We start from the raw sequence: 21,745 nt of genomic DNA, 5'->3' as shown, positions 1-21,745 counted from the left end.
CTTTTTAACCTCCTTTCTAAAATGGCAGAAGGCATAGTTGCACAATGTGCTGGAGTGAAAGCCCTTCTCTATATGTTTATTTCCAGAGTCAAAAGATGTATAGCTGGACAAGGGATACATTTACTATGAATTGGTGACCTAAAAGAAGGAACTCTGGCATCAACACAAAGCTAGTGAGAGTCGAAATGATGTTCACAGAACTACCAGTTGGGGTGATCCTATTTGTCAGGAAGATCACTAACTGTTAAAAAGATCACATAGCTGTTTTTACTGGACTTGTCCCTGTCAGGCATTGTCCCTGTCAGGCATATATCTGCTAGGTCACCTCTTACAGTCTTTCTTGCAGCCTAGAATTGGTGTGGGTCAGATTTTATTAACAGAGTTCCAACTGCATGTTTGATTGATTTAACCCCATCCATCCCACACACATGCATTTTATTCTCATGACAAACCTCTGAGGTAAGCTAAACTGAGATATTGTGACTAGTCCAAAGTCACTGATTTAACCCCATCTACCCCACATGCATGCATTTTATTCTCATGACAAACCTCTGAGGTAAACTAAGCTGAGAAATTGTGACTAGTCCAAAGTCAGAGATCTTCAAAGGTATTTTAACTCAGGCATCCCCAAGCTTAGTCCAGTGTTGGAATAACTGCACCAAGCTAATTGTCATTTTCCTATAAAGATCCTGGATTTGTTTGAATGTGTTTGAATGGCAAAGTTGAACCTACTGTGTGGGTAGTTCTTGGAAAAACATTTTTTGGAACAGCAGGAGGTTTCAGCATGGTGTACTGGTTAAGAGCAGTGGACTCTAATATATAGCTGGATCTGATTCCCCACTCTTCCACATGAAGCCTGCTGAATGATCTTGGACTATTGACATTTCTCTCAGAACTCTCTCAGCCCCACCAACCTCAAAAGATGTCTCTTGTGGGAAGGGAAAAGAAAGGTGATTGTAAGCTGTTTTCCTTGACAGCAAACAAAACCAACCCTCTTTCTTATTTGTTGAAAATGCATCTATTTAACTATTTTACATGGTTATTTATAATAGTTCTTCATATTTGGCCACTTTTAACTCCTAAACATTTTATTGAACAATATTGCAAGAAACAGCAGTGCAGAAAACCGGTACAATTGAGATCACCATAATTGGGTGATTCAATTGACTGCCCAAGCTTTACATGGTATGCGGTATCTTATGTAAACATGTCAAAATGTTTTCACATGAGCACATGAGCAGAGAATGTTTTCAAATAGATCTCAAGTTATAGGAAAGTGAAAGATAGCCTGGAGTGATTGCTCCCCTATAAACATTAATCTAAACTAGCACTTCTCTGCACTAGTAACAAAAAATGGTAAAAAGACTAGGGTTGTAAAAAACAAATAATCAGCTTTAACTATAGTATCAGCTTTAACTATAGTAGTGGCCTAATAGCACAGTCATATATTCAGAGAAACAGAAGTGCTTTTGCTGTTGTGATGCTCAACAACTCCAGAGTCACCCTGATTTATCCATCCTTTGTAAACTGTGGCTTCTCCAAGTGTACACAAAGCTCTTCTACCATAAATACACCCACATTCATTTCAAAGGAAAGTGACAGCTCTCCCTATACAAACAGATGCCAGTGCAGAGTGACTCTCAAACCTAAGTGACTCTCAAAGGCTTCATAGCATAACAAGGCTTTGGATCAGTGCAAGTAAGTAACTTTGGGATATTGGATAACCTAAATGTAATTAATGTGGGCTGTCTTTTCAAACAATTTACTTGCCTATTCAAGCATTTCCTCCCTTGCAGATGTAAGGGGAGAGCATGGGTGTTTCCACTGCTTGCAGAAAGGGAGAGCCAGCCAGCCTGATGTGATGCACACTTCTTCATGCAGTGTCAGGGATGGGACTGAGAAAGTCTATTTAAGAGGTCGACGTTCACTCAACCTTCTCTTGGTTCAATGGATGGAGTTCTCTTTTTAATTATTTACTCTGTCCTTATACTGGATCTTTTATTAAAGTAATATAAATATACAGCAACACAGGACTAGAGTAGTTGCAGACTAATCAATTCATATAGTGAATATCCCCCAAAATAATCCCCCAAAATAATAATTGAGAATGTTCCAGTGACATATCCCACATAAGTAGGAATTTAAGTGTACAGATGTCCTATTGAGTATGCAGTGTTCGCAAGTTCCACTGGTCAAAAAAGCAGGAAGAAGAAAAGGGCAAACTTTAAATCTCAGACTCTTCACCACCACTTGAGCTTTGTGCCCATGATGGTCTCCACCAAATCTTGGTATCCATTGGGCTGGGGTGTGGGAGTCACAGGGGTTGTTGGGGGAAGGGAAGGTGGAAGAAGATCTGCTTCCCCTGTGTTCAAAAGCAGCAGCCCATAGACCTACAGCTTGGCCTGTGGAACGCCAACTGGTTGGCTGATACCAAGGAACTATAATCCTAATGGAGTCATCATAGTTACTTTCTATATCCAGGTAACCATCAGGATAATGTCACCATCCATGGATAATATCACCCCTTTTCTGAAAGATGTGCTGGGGTAGCTTATCCATTTCCAGTAACAATTGAAAGTACCAGATCTTACTATTAAGGTCCCATATGATTTGGGGGTAGTATACTTGATGGACCACCTTCTTCCCTAGCGTGAAGCCTATCATTTCAGTCCCTCCTTACAAACCCTACTTTTTGTATATTATCTGTGTGTGGCAACCACAGACAAGGCTTTATTTCAGTGGTGATGCCTGATTTGTGGAGTTCCTTTTCTCTTGAGATTCACCTGGAGTTTACCTCTACCTGCTTTGGGGCACCAGACAAAACCTGTTCATTTCACCCAGGCATTTAGTTAAAGGGTTGATCTTTTTCAGTTTTGTTTACGGTCTGCTTCTAACCTGAGGACAGTTTTATCTGAATAATTTTAGGTTGCTAAATGATTCATGATGTTTGTATGCTCCGGCTGGGTTTTGTCTAGTTTTTTATTTTAACCATTTTATGGTAGTTTATGATTTTATCATGTTTTACTTGGTAAAACACTGAACTTAGTAAAACCTTTAAGAGATGGCATATAAATGTTCTCGACACCACTAACAAAACTGAGCTGATTTTTGTCTCTGCCAAGCCATATGCAACAATACAAACCCTTAATTTTGCATTTAAAAGGTAGCCAATGTAATTCTGTTGGTACTGGTTTGAGGAGAAATAAGTGATAAGATCTCCTTGGGGCATGTATAGCTGGGCACTTTGAAAGGGGCTGTCTTGCAAAATGGTGGATGCCAATGAGGAGGAAGAGGAGGACTTGGGGTTCTGCAAAAAAGAAATCATGGTGGTGTTCCTCTGGTAACTGAACTTTGAGGACAGCTGGCCTAGTTAATTTTATGTGTATTATAATTATTTCCCCTCCATTTTCTTTATAGGTCTGAGCAAATTGCTGCTTTTTCAGTATTCACTCTGAGGTTCCCATGTCTTAGGCAGCTGGTTTCCTCTGAGCTTTACTATCCCCTAAAGGATGCCTTTCTTTCTGCTGATGCTCACGATGTGAAAATCCCTTTTCTCTTTCCAGTGTACACCACATGATAGTGTAGCATTAGAAAGTTAATGATTCCTAACTGAGCAACTCAACTTGTTTTGACTGTGCTGCAGTAAAAAAGAAAAGGTAGTCAAGGGACTTTGGTGATGGGCTGGTAAATACACAGAAAACAAACAAACAAACGAATGAACGAACGAACGAACGAACAAACGAATGAATTAATGAAAAGTACAGATTTCCACTATGGCCAGTTTTGAAGGCTTCATCTTGTATTGCGTTTCTTACATTCAGTGGAGTCCACTGAATGATCTATACAATCTCTTAAAAATTTGTGGAACCTATTTAATGATCTAAAGACGTGGGGAGTCGCTGTCTTTATTTAGCTGACTTTAACGTAGCCCATCCATCCCCACAAGCGTAATTCTATACAGTGTATATGTAATCTAGCAGCAAGTTTTTCTAGGGTTGCCAGCTCCAGGAGAGGACATTCTTCAAGATTTGGGCATAGAACCTGGGGAGGGTGGAAAGATGCTAGGAATGTCAGGGCTATGATACCATGGAGTCCACAGTCTGAAGTGGCCATTTTTTCCAAGCACACTAATCTCTCAAGTTTGGGCATCAGTTGTAAAACCAGGAAAATGTTTGGCCTCACCTGGAGTTTTGCAATCATAGGTCTTTCTCAAAGGCTGCCAAATAATTGCATCTATACAGGGGCTCATGACTAGAAGCCATCATAATATGAATGGTTCAACACATGGGTATAAGACCACTGGTGTGACTCTATTTTGCACTACTTTTCTGATCAGGCAGGATGACTTATCTATGAAGCCTTGCACTGGTGCATGTGCCCACCCCACAGGCACAAGGGACAAATGTGCTGGCAGAGAGTGTATCCAACCTAAGTGCTGTGGCAGTGCGGAGAGTGAGAGGATGGCCTTTCTCTCGGAATGCTGCCTTGTCAGACCCAGCAGGACAGTGCCCTGAAAGGAGTGAATTCAGAAACTCCATATTGGGACTGTATCTGACCTTGTGAGCAAGACTGCCTCAAGGACTCCCCACCCCCACAACTTAATCCCTGGTCCATACTCAGGAAACAGCATTTGAATATGGACAATAGCACAACCTGTTCTTTTGTATTTTTCTCTTAATCTACTCAAGTCTCCCTGTGACTCATCTCCTTGTGACCATACAGGTTGCAACGCACATTAAGGGTTGTTACCTGTTTTGTCCAACACCTGAGTCAGCCATCAGCTCAATGGTCTTATACTCAAGACCATTACCTCACCTGGAACAGCAGGAAGAATCCTTTGTTCAAGGATTTCCTTGCCTCCAAGACATGCTTTTCCCTATAAAAAGCATGTCTCAGAACATGTCAGTTGTTCAATATTATCACGCCACCATGGTGGTCAGTAATATTGTTCCATTAGCGTTGATCATCCAGAGCCTGGTCATTAGGTCTCTGCTTCCTGGACACCCACAACAAGACTGGTAAATATAATCTTTTGATATCCCATCCCTTCTTTCTATATATCCAACATCTATCTTTCACCTCTAAATTATAACCTAGGAAACCTTGAATGCATGTGTTTTTACACTAGTAACTGAGTGAGTGAAATTTTGTTTTATTCCATTTGTTATTTTTCCAATAAAATCCTTTTTAAAAGAATTTATTTTTCTCTGTTGGTTTCTTATGGTGAGCTGAAGCCCATATACATAGGCTATCTATCTATCTATCTATCTATCTATCTATCTATCTATCTATCTATCTATCTATCTATCTATCTATCTATCTATCTATCTATCTATCTATCTATCTATCTATCTATCTATCTATCTATCTATCTATCTATCTATCTATCTATCTATCTATCTATCTATCTATCTATCATCTACCTATCATCTACCTATCATCCATCCATCCATCCATCCATCCATCCATCCATCCATCCATCCATCCATCCATCCATCCATCCATCCATCCATCCATCCATCCATCCATCCATCCATCCATCCATCCATCCATCCATCCATCCATCCATCCATCCATCCATCCATCCATCCATCCATCCATCCATCCATCCATCCATCCATCCATCCCCCTCAAGTGAGTCTAAGCGACCTTGTGCTCTGTATCTAATTTCCCCAACCAAAAAGGGTTGTTGTGTCCCACCATTTTGGGTAACCAGGGTCAGATATGCAGTGGGCGTACCTCCACTGCAAAAGTTGGAAGTCCAGGCTGCAGCAAAGTTGTGCTGGTGTCTGGAATGGATGGTGGGGTGGGGGGGGGGGGGGGATGGGAATCCTGAGGGTGGAGCTAATATTAGTTGGCTCCCACCCCAGGTTTGCAGCTAGTTGCATCACAGTCCTGGCCCTGGTCTTGGTAGTTGCATCACAGTCCTGGCCTTGGTCTTACTCTATCCTTTTGGGTGGCATTAGTCCATTGGCTCAAATTGCGGGATTTCTGGAGGTAGGGGGGTATTTCTGCTGATTTCTCCCTCCCTGCAGCTGCATATAGCCCTCTGGAGGCATTGGGGTGGTGCGGCAGCTGTGCTGTCCCCAGCCACCCCCACTGTCTGGATTGGGCTTTTAACCTGGTCATACATAGGTATTTTACTTAAGGCAATATGTTTCCTAGCCATGTACCAAATTTTATTTAACTTGTGAGAGTTTGAAAATTTGCTTAAGCATGCGAAAGACTGGATAAAGACTTTTTTCTTTCTTCAAAAGTACAATTCAAGTGACTTGTGGGGCAATCCGAGAGTGAGCAGGCATTCAAGACATGTTACCCTAATATAAATCCTATAATTAGTCATTTTGATATAGGCCACAGTGGAATCCAAAGTCACCCAGTTCAATTCAGAGCCAAAGTATTTATTTGTTAACATTATTTTCCAAAGCACATATATAAGTACATATATAAGCACATATATCATATTTGTAGCTGGGCTCATAACTCAATTTGTTGCAGAGAATCTCAGTGTAAAAATGTGAACATAGGGAAAGGAATGAGAGAGACAGAGAACTCTAACACAATGCAACTAAAGGGCAAGTATTTGTTTTAACTAGTGTTTTCTGCTATATTAAAGTGAAATGAACTGATTTGTAGTACAGTCATAAGAACACTTTCATAAAAAAGAAATCCCATTGAGTAAAACTGAGTAAGTGTTAGTGTCATGACCCTACACTTTGTATTGGATTGACATTTTTGGGCTTTAAATGACTTACTTTATATGCAATACCAATATTGTTTCCTGTGTGATTTTTCTCCATTTATTGTTCAAATCTTGGATCATGTAAAGAGTCCTTCAGGATGGGAAATGAAATGATTTAACATAGCAAGAGATGTCAATATAAATAGAAATATGATAGCAGTTTTAGTTACTACCTTTGCCAACACTCACAATGGTATATCTTTCCAGATCATAAGAAATTATTTCCTACTTGTATATGTGTGTGAGTGTGTTTGCAAATTGGAGCAAAGCATTTTCAAAACACAAATGGGAAGTTAAAAATGGGAATTGGCTTAAATGTGTGCAGAGTTTAGCACATGATAAGTTCTTGAACCTGGGATGGCAGCCATATGACTACTCTGCTGTATGATGTGCTTTAAGAACATAAGAACAAGCCTGCTGGATCAGACCAGAGTCCATCTAGTCCAGCACTCTGCTACTCGCAGTGGCCCACCAGATACCTTTGGGAGCTCACATGCAGGATGTGAAAGCAAAGGCCTTCTGCTGCTGCTCCTGAGCACCTGGTCTGCTAAGGCATTTGCAATCTGAGATCAAGGAGGATCAAGATTGGTAGCCATACATCGACTTCTCCTCCATAAATCAGTCCAAGCCCCTTTTAAAACTATCCAGGTTAGTGGCCATCACCACCTCCTGTGGCAGCATATTCCAAACACCAATCATGCATTGCATGAAGAAATGTTTCCTTTATTAGTCCTAATTCTTCTCCCCAGCATTTTCAATGTATGCCCCCTGGTTTTAGTATTGTGAGAAAGAGAGAAAAAAATTCTCTCTGTCAACATTTTCTACCCCATGCATAATTTTATAGACTTAAATCATATCCCCCCTCAGACATCTCCTCTCCAAACTAAAGAATCTAAACCAAACGCTGCAGCCTCTCCTCATAAGGAAGGTGCTCCAATCCATCAATCATCCTCATTGCCCTTCTCTGCACTTTTTCTATCTCTTCGATATCCTTTTTGAGATATGGTGCCCAGAACTGAACACAGTACTCCAAGTGCGGTTGCACCACTGCTTTATATAAGGGCATGACAATCTTTGCAGTTTCATTATTAATTCCTTTCCTAATTATCCCCAGCATAGAGTTTGCCTTTTTCACAGCTGCCATGCATTGAGTTGACATTCCCATGGAACTATCAACCAAGACACTTTGCATGGATCTGCTAAGGTCACATTCTTAGCATGTCAGTTTGGTCAGGTGAATTGGTCTTACGACTCAGTGTTAGTTTCCATTGTCTTCAGGAAGGTGAAGTCTGCTTAAATATTCTGAAGGGGGTGACTGTCTGGGAGAGGGTCACTATTCAGAAATGTCATACACAAGATTTCAAGTTGCACAACTGCCACTTATATTCACTAAACAACACATATTTATATTTCTTAAATACAAATATAATGTATTTGACTTCCTGTTCACATAAGAGGTGAAAATTGCACTAGTGTAAAAGAAACCACTGTACCTGAAAAAAGAAACCATGCCTTCCAAGAACATATGGTTCTTCGTCGTGAGAAAAAAGAGAAAGAGAGATGATGTATTGCATTGGCATGCTTTAGTTCAGAACCGCTGAACTGTTGGAGGCTTTCCATAGCCTGCCTTGGCACTATCACCCAAAGATTATGATATGCTTTCCAGGAAAGCTTGTGCCAGGTTGTGAAATCAGTCTGAAGGCATGAGCTAAGTATTCAGTGAAAAAAAGTAATTGGCTTCAAAAATTACTCCATTCTCTGGAAGACCTCTTTGCCACTGACTCTGAAATGAGAGACAGGCAGCTCAGTGATGGAGAATATGCTTTACATGCAGACAGTCCGCAGTTCGATCCTTGGCATTGCTGGTCAAATGGCAATTAGATAGCATGACTGAGAAAGATCTTAGACAGAACTGAGATCTATGGACTGTTGGTCTAACTTGGTTTAAGGCACTGTGTCATGAGTTTCAGGCTTCTGAATGAAGCACACAGTAACACAGCAAAAGACTTGAAGTGAAAAAATACTATTTTAATTATTTCCCACATGCTTCTCAGGTGGCCACAATCAGAGCTAGAAATGTAACTTGCCAAATCAGTTTGGTTTCTTTCTTTCTTTCTTTCTTTCTTTCTTTCTTTCTTTCTTTCTTTCTTTCTTTCTTTCTTTCTTTCTTTCTTTCTTTCTTTCTTTCTTTCTTTCTTTTCATTCCTTCCTTCTTTTCTTTCTTTCTTTCTTTCTTTCTTTCTTTCTTTCCTTCCTTCCTTCCTTCTTTCTTTCTTTCTTTCTTTCTTTCTTTCTTTCTTTCTTTCTTTCTTTCTTTCTTTCTTTCTTTCTTTCTGATTTTGCCACACAAAATACAACTACTGGCATTATGCTAGCAGTGAGTGTTTCTCCAGATGTTATGCAAGTTCAGTGTGCACAGGCCAAGTGTGCATAAACAACATACAGCACAGAAACGGGTGAAGAGAAGGAAGAACAGGATGATACATGAGATGGTGCAGCTATGCACCATCCCAAAGACCTTGTATGGTTGACTAGTTGAACCCTATTCTACACATTTGTTATATCACAGTAATCTTTTCTACTGACAGGCAGGATAGCTGGATATTCATTGTGCACTTCTCCAGATACTTAAATCTGTATAAAAGGGGAAAATCAATGGAGGTTTAGTATGAAATAGGTTGTTGGCAGGGCATTGTATAAGATATGATACATAATATGCCTAATAAAGGTAATACTGTTCTGGATATGAAAAGCCACATTGATTTATAAAATAACAGAAATCCTAACCAAGATCCCTACCCTCAAAAACACCTGAGATCAAAGCAGTTAAAATATGAAAAGTCAAAATGCCTCACGGTAGAATTGTTATATTGTTCCACATCTGTTTTAACAGTTAAAGAATAGTTTTAGCCAAATATATGTAGACAGGAAGAGTGAACAATGAATTAAAATGACCAGGGCCTATGTTATTTTTCTTCAGGCTTCATTTTTTGCCTACAGAAAGCATATACGCGGCTATAAGTGGCAGTATTCTCATATCTTTTAACTCCTACTGGCCGCCCTGCCCTGCCCTGCCACCACCACCCTGCCACCACCCTGCCACCAAAGTGCCTTCTCCCCATATTTACAACGAATATTAGTAACATGAGAAATTTTTTTCTCATTCGATTCTGTTCGCATACTCAAAAACAGCAGTTAAAAAGTTGTCTTGTAACTTTATCTATAGTGCAATCCAACATGTTTACAAGGGAGGTTTTTCATTAAAAAGAGCACTTTTTATAAAATATGTCACTAGCAAGACCTTGACCATCTACGGCACAAAAACAACTAAGTCAGTAGTAAGGACACTGCTATCAGCAATAAATGAGACAGCAAATAGTGAACAAGGTAGTAACAGTATCAAATAGCGTCACATATTTTATATTTAATTTTTTGCTGGGTATAAACTGAAAGTTAAAGGTCCATACATCATGGCAAAACCTTCTTGGGAGTAATTTATCCTGAGATTCCTTTCTTCAGTCAAGACTATAATTCCAATAACAAACCTGCCTTCCTTTTCAGATATTGAACGATTCAATTTGTACTACTATGGTTTCTATCAACATTTTCTCAGTATGGTTGCCCTATGAGTTTCCATACATGCAATGTTACCCACAGTCCAATTGTATTAAGATTTTTGTAGTACAAACTATTTCCTCTCCTATCTCTGCCTTCGTATGTCTTTCTATGTAGGGAGTCTGTTCAGTGTAGGATTTTCTTAATAATATAACAATAAAACAGAATAACAATCTTGCTTGTCACATAGAATTGTATTGACAAGACCACTTTGATATGCAAGACACTAGAAGAAAAAACACAGTTCTTGGAGGATGTTACATGCATGTGTGCCACCAAGTTGCTACTGACTTATGATGGCCCCAGCAAAGGGGTTTTCAAGGCAAGTGAGAAGCAGAGGGATTCTTTGCCATTGCCTTCCTCTGTAAATATTTCCTTGGTGGTTTCCCTCCCAAGTACTGGCCCTGCTTAGCTTCTGATATATAGTGAGATGAGGTTATATCATGCTTTCGTCCCTCCTATGTGTAGGATGTTGAACCTCAAAAATGTTCTGGTATACAAATGGCTGGATGGGAACACATTCCTTAAGGAAAATGCAATTATATAGTTAAAATGTAAATTGCTAGAGGCTGAATTTTATCTTCTTCATACCTTAGGCTCAACACAGCTTCTTACCGTGTTTCTGTGCTATCACCCAAGCACAGGTTTTGCCAATCAGTGGTCAGTGTCAGTGGTTACACAAACATTTTTTTCTTCATTATTTCTTATCCTACTTATATTTAGATTGTATATGTTATATGTTATATATATTTAATTAGTAATGTTGGAAGCTGTTCTGAGCCCAGCCAAGCCAGGAAACAGTAGGGTATAAACGAACAAATGAATAAATACAGATTGAGACTGTTCTCTCCTCACTTGAATAGATGAAGACTGGCATTCATACTTTTTATTACAGATACTTTTAATGAACATATACTGTTGCTTATATATGCTTTGGCACATTTGTGAAGTTTTCTCCAGATATAAATGTTCTTCCCACAAAAATCAGTGGCACTTTATCTACTGATTTTTAACATCAGAATCAACATTATATAAACTCAGTATGGGTCACTGTTTGTACTGGCCCAAAGGAATACCATTGGGACCATGTGATCAATATTAAGACTTTTGAATCTGACTGGACAAAATTATTGCGTCATGATGTTTCCACTATAATTGGGCTGCCTTCCATGGGCATAGTCCAAAGATAACTAGACATTCCTGTGCTCCCTTGATGCCAATGGAATTAAATCATTTAAGGAACTTTAGTCAGTTTATTTCATTTGACTCTTACACATAGTATTCTAAAATTGTTTTTGTCTTAGATTCAGTCACACTAAAATTTTAATAGAATACGAGTTACTACTACCTGATACCTAGACAGGGTTCAGCTGCCTTCATCTTTCTCCCTGGCTGTGTGTTTCCTCTTCATAATAATCCACTTATATGTTCCCTCCTTTTTCCCTTTTCCCTTAGTTACTGTCAGGCTGTTATGTTTTAGACAAATCCTGCTTATTTAGCCAGTTTGAGAAAATGGAATATAATGGCTGCTTTTTGGATGATGATCGACTGAAAGAGGCAACTTCATTGGGGAAGTTGCTTCCAATGCCATTCCAGCATCAGTTGAGATGATCCTCAATACATCTAGCATAAGTTCTCTTGACATTACACTTATGAATGAATTGTACTAATATGGCAAGTTTAAATTGCAGAGTTTAATTCCTCGTTCAGGTGTGAAAGCTTTACCCTCCACCCTCCTTCAGAAAAGTGTGACTTTTGCTTTACACAAATCTCCAAATCTTGTTTGTGACATTCAGTTTGTTAAAAAGTGAGAAAGAAATTATATTGTCCTATTGATTTTGAAGTAAAGTATGAGGGATTTTTTGGGAAATGGTCACTTAATGAATGGGTATAATAAGATTTGCAATCCAGAAAATATACACAAAAATATTAATCAATTCCAGGAGAGACATAATTGTTGCTGTATTTTACCAGATATATACATATATACAGATGAATACAATATATATACACATATACACACATATACACACATACAATTATACAATTACAGCATACAATGTACAGTGTTATCTATCCTTCTATCTAGTGTGCATGAGTGAAAGAGTATAACTGTTGCATATTTGCTTCTTTCCTGTAACTTTTAAAGACTATAAATATATCAATAGTTGCAGTGCCTTGTATATATATGCAACACATTATATACTTACAACCCTTCAAATCAGAAGAGATGCTTAATATTTTGTGTACTGTTTTTTAATCACATCCAGACCTTGGAGCTGGAGATTATTTTTAATCACAAAGATTTTTCATAATGTATTCTCTTTCTTGTAGTATGTCCTGAACTGAAAATTTAGGCTTAATACTTAGTACTGTACTAGCTAATATTAGCCTCATAAACATTCAGATAAAATTCTCTGAATGCTAATAATATTTTACTGCGCTGAAACTAAGCTGTCTTAAATGCAGTTTGAAGAGTGAGCTTGGGAAATTGCAGAAATTGTTGCCAGAGTTAATTTTATATGTAAAGGCTAAAATTTCACACAATTGTTTTTGAAAACCTAAATATGGCACATGAATGTTAAAAATGAAGTTTTGCAAAAGGGAGATTCAACTTACATTATGTAATGTATGATTGGATTAATACTGTTTTAAAAGATGGCATTTATTTCTTTTAACAGCTCTGCTGTTTTTTTAATGGGCTCAGAAAGCAGAAAGACAGAAGGATCCCACTTGCTGTATATTGTTTGGTTTAAACAGGGGTGTTTGAAAGAGACAGAACTACAACGGAATTAAACAAAAAGAACCACGTAAACATCACACACACATTTTAAAAAAAATGCCACCAGTGCCTTTTCACAACAGCACATGCCCACATCTGTCTTATTTTCCTAAATGGCATCTGTGGGACAGGGCTGGAAGGGGCAATCCCCTGGCTCAGCAGCCATGAGTCACTACGGCACATCTGTGAGATCTGGCAGAGACTCACCTGAGCAGCAGGGCAGCTTCCCAAAGATAAAATCCCGAGACAACTGCGCGCAGGTACCTAATCCGTGCCATGGTACTATGAGGTTTTCACAACCTCCTCCCAAGCGGACGTGTGCAAGTCATGAGGGAATCCAGAGCAAGAAGCTACGGAATGGAGAGCTCCGCTTGAGAGCCGCCGGAGCGACGGCCACGATTTCAGCACCCTGGAGAGCTCCCCGAAAACCTGTAAATCCAGTAAAGCGCGGGAGACTTTGCCGGCAGGAGTTCAGTGGCCAGCGCCGGGGACTTGGAGCGGCTGGGGGTTGTCGCTGGCAACCGGCTCGCCGGGGTTTGGGCCGTGCATTTAAACAGAGAGACTAATCCCTGCGGGGAGGACCAGACATCAGAGCAGAAGACAAGCAGCGGCGATGAAGACCTACTTTCGGGCTCCCCTCGCCTCGGTCCTGCGTGCTCCGGCCAGGCGCCAGCTCGCCACATTCCTGAACACTGGAAATGTCACGGCTTTGGAGGGGAGGGAGCGATAAGAGGGCGGAGGCGGAATCAAAGCTGTGGGTTTCCCCTTAGCCAGTCAGGGAAGCTCCCGGACCTACAGAAGGCATAAGCTGGGCTGCCTTGCCAATGTAGCAGAAAGACACGCCAAGGGAGCGACCGTGTTGGAACAAGAGCAGGAATTAGCCAGATGGTGCGGTGTAGGAATGGCACGATATCCTCTAAGGAGAGGTGCTTTAGACAGGGATTCAGGAAAGGTTTCTAATCTCGCAAGCCAGTCAAAGAGGAGGATTTCTGAGAATGAGGAAGAGGGTGGGAAGAAGGATGGGTTTAGGTGAATGGGTTAGCAGTGCAGTGCTATTCCTGCCTAAACCTATTGAAATCAAAGTGTTGAGACTGTAGTAACTGAATAGGAATACACTGTGAATTATTTCTGAGCTAATTCTGGAAGGCCTCAAAGGGCAAGGTTTTGCTCTCTTTTCCATCCTCACCTCCCCTTTCAAGACACAGCCTCTTTGTGATACAAGTGTACTGAAAGAACTAAACAACTGTCGTGAGTTGTCCCATCAATATAATGATAACGATTATATCCAGTAACAGTGGTGTGAAAAGAATAAGGGGTGGGTGTTGGGGTGAGAGAAAGTATCTGGAAACAAATGCAATGAGCATATTGGCTGGCAGGTGCTGTAAGAGCCAGTGAATAAGTGGTTCTAGATTTCAGCAACAAAGAGAGTAGAATGCCAACTTCTCAACAGAGAGAAAGACAGACAGAGAATAAATGTGTGGTGTGTCTTAACTTCTATTGATCTTTGTTAACAAAGCATGAAGAATAATCTTGTTTTAGGATCATCAAATTAAGTGCCAGGTGGGTTCTATGTTTTTCCCCTATCTGTCAAATGCTAGAAAGGACAAGAAAATACAAATGATCTGACCCCTTGTCCTATGCTTCAAACATTTGCAGTTTGGGTTGGAGTGCATCAGAATGAATAAAACAGAAACATATCATTGGTTGAATCTGGCAGAAACACATCTCATTAAATTACCTACTTTTGCTATTTTGGCTGTGTAAACATTTTTAAAGGAATAGGCACATAAACGTAAAATCCCAATTGGAACAGACCCATTTCTAGAATCAATTTTGATAAATACATCCAGTAGTAAAGGTGTGAGGAAAGGCACAGTACACTTTTCTTCACATCTGAATGTTATTGTGTTAAAAGCAAGTTTTTGTACAGTGTTTGTTTACTGATTTGTACATTCTCACAACCAATTTGTTCTGCTTTCCTTAGGGATCCAGGCAGATGCATTTTTCATTTCATGGTAATAATTAAAAGTACTATCAGGAGATTCTAAGAATAAATAAGCTATATTTCTCATTTATAGAATCATGCTTTATGTATGCATTATGCAACAGTGTAACAAACTTACCAGGCAAATCAGCCTTTAAGTAGAAATGTATTTCATTGTTGATTTAATTAGAGATATATTGTGGAATGGAGTAACAATTATTTTACTGTGCAATGGAGTAACCATTGTTTAAACCATTGTAGTGTGGTGAGCTTGTTGGGTGATTTTGGGCCAGTCACACACTTTCAGCCTAATCAACTGGACAGTGTTGTTGTGATGAAAGAATAGTGGAGAAGCAAATGATTAAAGTCATTTCCAGTTGCCACTGCTGAGAAAGGTGGACTATAAATGAGGAAAATAAATAAATAAACTTGCAACACTGATAGTACAGGAAATAGAACATACTCAGTTTAGATGGAAAACTACTTTGGACATTGTGATAATAATATAAAGGAAGCAGCACTTTCCATGCTATCCCACACTGTGGAAACTGCACATATGTATTTCTCTGGATTGGATTGGATCAAACCAAAATCATGCTGGACTTCACTGACTTCAGTAAAGGGAGATAGCATTATTTAAGTCAATGGAGTGTTTCTGTTTGCTAGACGGTGTTCTTATTTTCATTTATAACATGTCCTACAAGCACAAGACAAAATTGGCAAATGATTAAATAAATCAGCTGAAGTATTCATGTAACTAGCAGGTGCTGGGTTTTGTAATATTGAGCAGCTAGTTCTGCATGCCTGAGGAGGCTTTACATTGGAAGTTATCCAGAAGAAGCTCTAAGTGCTGGATAGTCATTATTTAACTGTTCAGAACTGTGCAACTCCCAATAAAAACTTGAAGCCAAACAGAAACCACCAGAAATGCTTTACGCAAGAATATCATACATTCAAATTGTTCATTTGCCTAAAAGCAACATTTATATTTGAGCAATAAATGAAGTTCCTCCCTAATAGTCCAATAGATTTCTTTGGCCTAATTTGCTTCCTAGTACTATAGATGGCTTTATAAGTATGACAACCAAATTCAGGAATAATCCACACACATGTTAAATATCTTTCAACTTTAAATTAATTTGCCATCCATTACAGGCTAGCTCCTGCATGTATAGTCAATACTTGCTATCAACAAATGAAGTCATTGGCTGGCTCCTGTTGATTGTAGAGTTCAAGCAGGGGTGTCAAACTTGTGGCCCTCCAGATGTTCATGAACTACAGTTCCCATCAGTCCCTCCCAACATGAGCATTGGCTATACTGGCAAGGGCTGATGGGAATTGTAGTTCATGAACATCTGGAGGGCCACGCGATACTTTACTGGTATCAGTGGGGTGTTACTCTAGCATTCCAGTCTTACTGTGGTGTAAATATTAGGATGCAAGCCATATCCGAAGTGAAGTTAAATTGTTTGTATGTATAGTTTTACTCAGCTCTATAGTTGGCATGCCACAATTTTTCAGCTATTATTCATGTAATAAATGAAGTAATAGATGAATATAGTTTGGAGACAGACCCCCAGGAACTATGTGACTCAGTAAAGAGAATAGACACATTATCATGGATTAATTGCCAGTTTCTCCACCTACCAAACAGAAAGCCCTTGGAGACACTATACACATCCTAATGAAGACAAAGATGTATCTTTTTTTTGGTTTGCCTTAGAACATTCTGTACAGGGGCGTACCTAGGCAGACTGGTGCCCGGGGACAAAACCTGAGTTTGGCGCCCCCCCCCCTGCCCGGCGTATGGGTGGCCACCCTCCCCCACTATGACCAAACAATGATTTTTTTTGTACCAGCTCACAAAACACCTCCCACTCCCATCAAAACATACATGGCTGTCTCCCCACCAACTCTTTTCCTAATCACAACAACCCTATGAGGTAGGTTGTTAGCCTGAGAAACAACTCCAAGCCAGTGCAAGTGGGTATTAAGCATGTAAATCTCTCACAAATCACCCCCAGCAAAACACTTACCAAACAAATGTCAGCATCATCTCTCACAAAACACCTCCAGTGGAATCCACCCCCAAACAGCATCACTTTCAATGGTGTTTAAACTAGGGAGCCCAGATTCTTCTTTTAAACCACCTTAAAGGGAGAACCTGGGGTCCCCAGTTAAACTAAAATTGAAAGTGATGCTGTTTGGGTGGATTCTCCCCCACCCTGAAACAGCATCACTTTCGAGGGTTCGAGATTCAGATGAAACAAACAGCAGATTCGGCTGGAATCTGGGCAAATTTAGACAGAATTTGGACAAAAATTGTCGATTATGTTCTGCCCAAATATGAACAAATGCTAATGCAAGATATTTGGGGTGGGGGTATTTTTTGGTGTTTTTTCAGCCTGCAGGTAGTGTATTTTAAAGCTAGTGGCACCATGATTTCAGGGCATCATCAGAGACTGCCCTGATGATACCACCAGTTTGGCGATCTTTGGTTCAGGGGCAGCAAAGTTATGGATGCCCAAATGGAATGCCCCCATCCCCATAGTTTTCAATAGGAACTAACGAGGAGATGGGGGCTACCCATTTCGAGGGACCATAACTTTGGTCCCCCAATTGCACTTCTAAACTTGGGTGGCATCCTAGAATAGTTAACAGATGATACCCTGAAATTTTGGTGTCACTAGCTATCCTTCCAGACACCCAAGAAATTGCCCAAGATTCTTTGTTTTGCAGTGACTTTGCTCCATTGTAGCTAATGAGGAATTTCTGAGGCAGGCTGTACATTTTTGAAGATAGAGGCGCCAGACTTTCAAGGTGGCTCAAGAGGCCTTAATAGCATCCAAGCTTGGTGAGCTTTGCTTCTGGAGGGAGTTGAGAGAGTTCTTAGAGAACTCAGCCCACGGGGTTTCATATGCAGGACCGGGGAAACAAAATAAGCCTTTTGGGGCCCATAAAACTGAACCCCAAGCAAAGGGCTCCAAACCTGGCTGCTATTACCAGGAGGCCCTCCTGGAGCCACCCTGAAAGTCTGGTGTCTCTATCTTCAAAATGTGCAGCCTGCCTACACACACTCAGAAATTCCCCATTGGCTACAATGGAGCAAAGTCACTACCAAAACAAAAGAATCTTAAGGCAGAATTTCTTGGGGTGCCTGGAAGAGGTGTATTTTTAAAGCTAGTGACACCAAATTTCAGAGGTATCATCTGTTAACTATTCTTATGATGCCACCCAAGTTTGGTGAAGTTATGTTCAGGGGACCAAAGTTATGGTCCCTCAAATGGAGTAACCCCATCTCAGGTTAGCTCCCCATCCCGAAAATGGGGATGGGGCACCTTTGAGGTCATAAACTGCTCCCCTGGACCAAACATTGATCCACAAATTTGGGTGGTATCGACAATCACTGAATGGTACCCTGCAATTTTGGTGCTGCTAGCCTTAAAAATGCGCCCCTGCGAGCTTGAGCATTGAAAAAAACACTTTAAAAATTAAAAAAACACACAAACGACCCTGAAATGTTGGCGCCCCCCCACGTGACCAAATGGGGGGCGCCCGGGGACATAGGGTACCCCCTGTCCCTAGGCAGGAACGCCACTGATTCTGTACCCTTGTTATTTACATACTTTCCCAAGGATTTGTCAAGGTAAGTTACAGGAACCATAAATAATTCTTTGTGGCAGTGGATATAAACATTATGGATGGAATATATGACCATGTTGGCCCCACATTAGAAGAGATAGTACACATTAAATGCATCTTTAATCTGAAAATATAATTCTCTCAAACAAAACCTTCACAATTAGAACATTTATTGGGCATCTCTGGGTACTAGATGCATATCCAAAGTCCAATTATGTTTCCAACATGGAAACTGACATTTGGATTTCTGACATCAATATTACGGTGCTTCAAACATGAAACTGTACAGATCTGAAAGGAAAGGAATGGTTGAGCTAATGGGTAGCCAATATCTCTTGCAATGTATATCATTATATTGAAAGCAGATAAAGCTCAAAGGGAGTATCAACATGATTGTAAAGTGAAATATGACTGCAAAGTTTCATCTGATTCAATGTGTTTTTAGATTTCATGCAATAAAATATCACCTGCTGAATTCTCTTCCTGCTGGAAGATAGAAAACAACTGTATTGCTAAATTGTTGCTCCCCAGCCTTAGCAACCTGGCAATTTGGATTGATGAAAAAAGTTCTATTAATGGCTGATATGATTCTTTGGAAGATGTACTACTGAATTAGATTTCTATTAACCTAGCTCTGAAAAATGTGGTTTAACTGCATGTTCCAATGAATTACTCAGTCCATATTTTGGAGCTTGTTTTTAAAGCTAGGAATGCTTTAGTCATGTTAATTAATGCAACTTTCTCTCTACTCAAGGTTCTGAAGGATGTAACTCATTCAAGTGTGTAAACCCAAAGGCTTTGACATATTATTAAATATACATCCACAAAGAAAATGCACTTGGTCATTAGTAAAGCTTAGGAATAAAAGAAGCCAGGCAACTGAAAGGAACAACAGCAATAATTATTTTAAATTGCATACACTAGTACTGTGATCCTAAAGGTAATTAAGGATGCAATACAAGTTTCTTACTAGGAAATACCACAGAAATCAACGAGCCTTACTTCTGTGTGTATGCACATAGAATAACGTTGTATGCATTAATCTTCACATTACTTCTTTTTTGTAATATACAAAAATTGACTAATCACTGATTAGTAATTGTCAGTCAGTCAGTCAAGTATTTATTGTTTGAGCCATTGGCTATAACAATACAAAAATACATGCAGTTAAAACAGTAACTTAGTTAAAAACAATAATTTAGAAATTAAAACAATAATTTAGTTTTACATTAAAATATAAATTATTAAAAGTGTCTTCACAATCTCTAAATTAAAATGCCCCATCAAATCTCGTCCAGATGTTTTTTTTGCAGTTTCTTCCTAGCTAGTCTAAGTTAATCTCAGTGCTTTACAACATTAGTTCAAACAGCACTTTTTATAATGCTTTGCTTTCAGTGGTTTCCTAGCATCCAGGGCAAGAGAGCCATCTTATAAGAAACATAGGAATCAATATCCGATAATAAGAAAATCAGTTCTCATCATCAGGACAAAAAAAAGCATCCTAGGTAGTATTGGCTCTAAAACCTTTTCCATATTTCAGAATATAAAGGACAGGAGAGTATGTAGTGGAAGAGATCCTCAGGGCCTCTTGTTTTCCACAGATACAAAAAAAAGCTTGGATGAAAATGGGTACTCATGTATATCTGCCCATAAGGACTGCTGAAAGCATTGATTGAAATCTAATAGAGAGTATAAGCTTATTCTTAGATTTCTTGTTAGTGTAGTGGTCAGATATGTAGCTCTAATATGATCTCTTTTAAATAGTTTATGCCATGGAGCAGTTTTTTGTCTGAACTATTAATTGTCTGTTTATTCTTGTCTTCTTCTGTACACTCCAGTCTTCGAGGTTCAGCATTGGATGTTCAGAAACTCTTAATAGATCATCTGGAATAGTGTGCCGAGATAGAATTTTTTTGAAAAGGTAGAGCCGGTTTTATTTTTTTTGTCATCAGGAGAGTAAAAGACTGATGACCAAAAGGTTCCTTATTATCTGAGCTGTTTTTTTTCCAGGCCTTCAAGATTGCAAAGATGGGCACGTGATTCAATTGATGGTAAGCCTAACTCTGCTTTCATTAGTGCAGCGATGTATTCCCTTTGGCAGCATCAAAATCCGTCTTAAAAAAAAGGTTCTGAATGGATTCCAGTGTCTTGAGTATAAGGTCATTCCAGCCCCAAACTTCTATTCCATATAACATATGTGAGATGACTTTACTTTCGAACAGTTTTATAGCTGGATCTACAAGACAACCACCTTTTGAGTAATAGAATCTCATAATTGCCCCTATTATTTTTTTATAGCTGAGATTCTTAAAGTTCCTAAGTGTACTTTTCAATTTAAGGTATCCTCACTCAAAGTTAATTCCTAGATATTTAAAATGAAGGCTGCATTGCTCTATAGGAATTCATTTGTATGGATCAGGAGTGTTTTTTCGGGTTTTTTCCTAAATACCCGTGAGCCTTTGTTTTGATATAATTCGATGGAGAGTGCTTCCTCCTTGCAATATTCACCCAAGCTATTGAGCAGTCTTTAAATCCCAATCGGGTTTTGAAATTAGGACCATGTCGTCTCGCATTACAACAGGATGGAAATTTTCTGTTGGTTAATAGAGGGGGCTATGTATTCTGGTCCTGATAACCTTTGTACTATATCAAAGTTTATATAGAGAGATTAAAAAAGTAGTGGAGCTAGGACACAGCTCTGTACTTTTACACACTCGCTTAATTCTGATATCTTGTTTGTTCAAGTTAGGAAACCCATCATACCAACTCTAATCCTAGCCTGGGTGTCTGTATGTAATTCACAGAAGAAGGAATAACAAGCGTTGATAGATTTTAATTTCTCTAGTTTCTTTGACCAGAAGTCTGTTTCTGTCGAATTGAATCGGTAAAAGCAATCGTAGCCAGATCTACAAAAGCCACATATAAGGCTCCTGTGGTAGGGCTTTCTATTCCTGAAAAATGCCAGATTGTAAAAGCTGCT

The 21,745-nt window shown here is 39.4% G+C and overlaps 1 protein-coding gene across 1 annotated transcript in view; it reads right to left on the bottom strand.

Annotated features, from left to right (window-relative positions):
* The window catches only part of GLRA3 (glycine receptor alpha 3), an 89,715-nt gene extending 75,745 nt beyond the window's left edge, over positions 1-13,970 (bottom strand). Inside the window, exon 1 of the mRNA XM_048509008.1 lies at positions 13,347-13,970. Within this exon, the coding sequence (XP_048364965.1) occupies positions 13,347-13,417 (71 nt within the window). The 5' untranslated portion in view covers positions 13,418-13,970. The remainder of the gene's footprint in view (positions 1-13,346) is intronic.
* Between the last annotated feature and the right edge of the window lie 7,775 nt (positions 13,971-21,745).

Source organism: Sphaerodactylus townsendi, linkage group LG10 (assembly GCF_021028975.2).
Source record: "Sphaerodactylus townsendi isolate TG3544 linkage group LG10, MPM_Stown_v2.3, whole genome shotgun sequence".
Lineage (NCBI taxonomy): Eukaryota > Metazoa > Chordata > Lepidosauria > Squamata > Sphaerodactylidae > Sphaerodactylus > Sphaerodactylus townsendi.
This window is presented reverse-complemented; position numbering and strand designations above follow the sequence as displayed.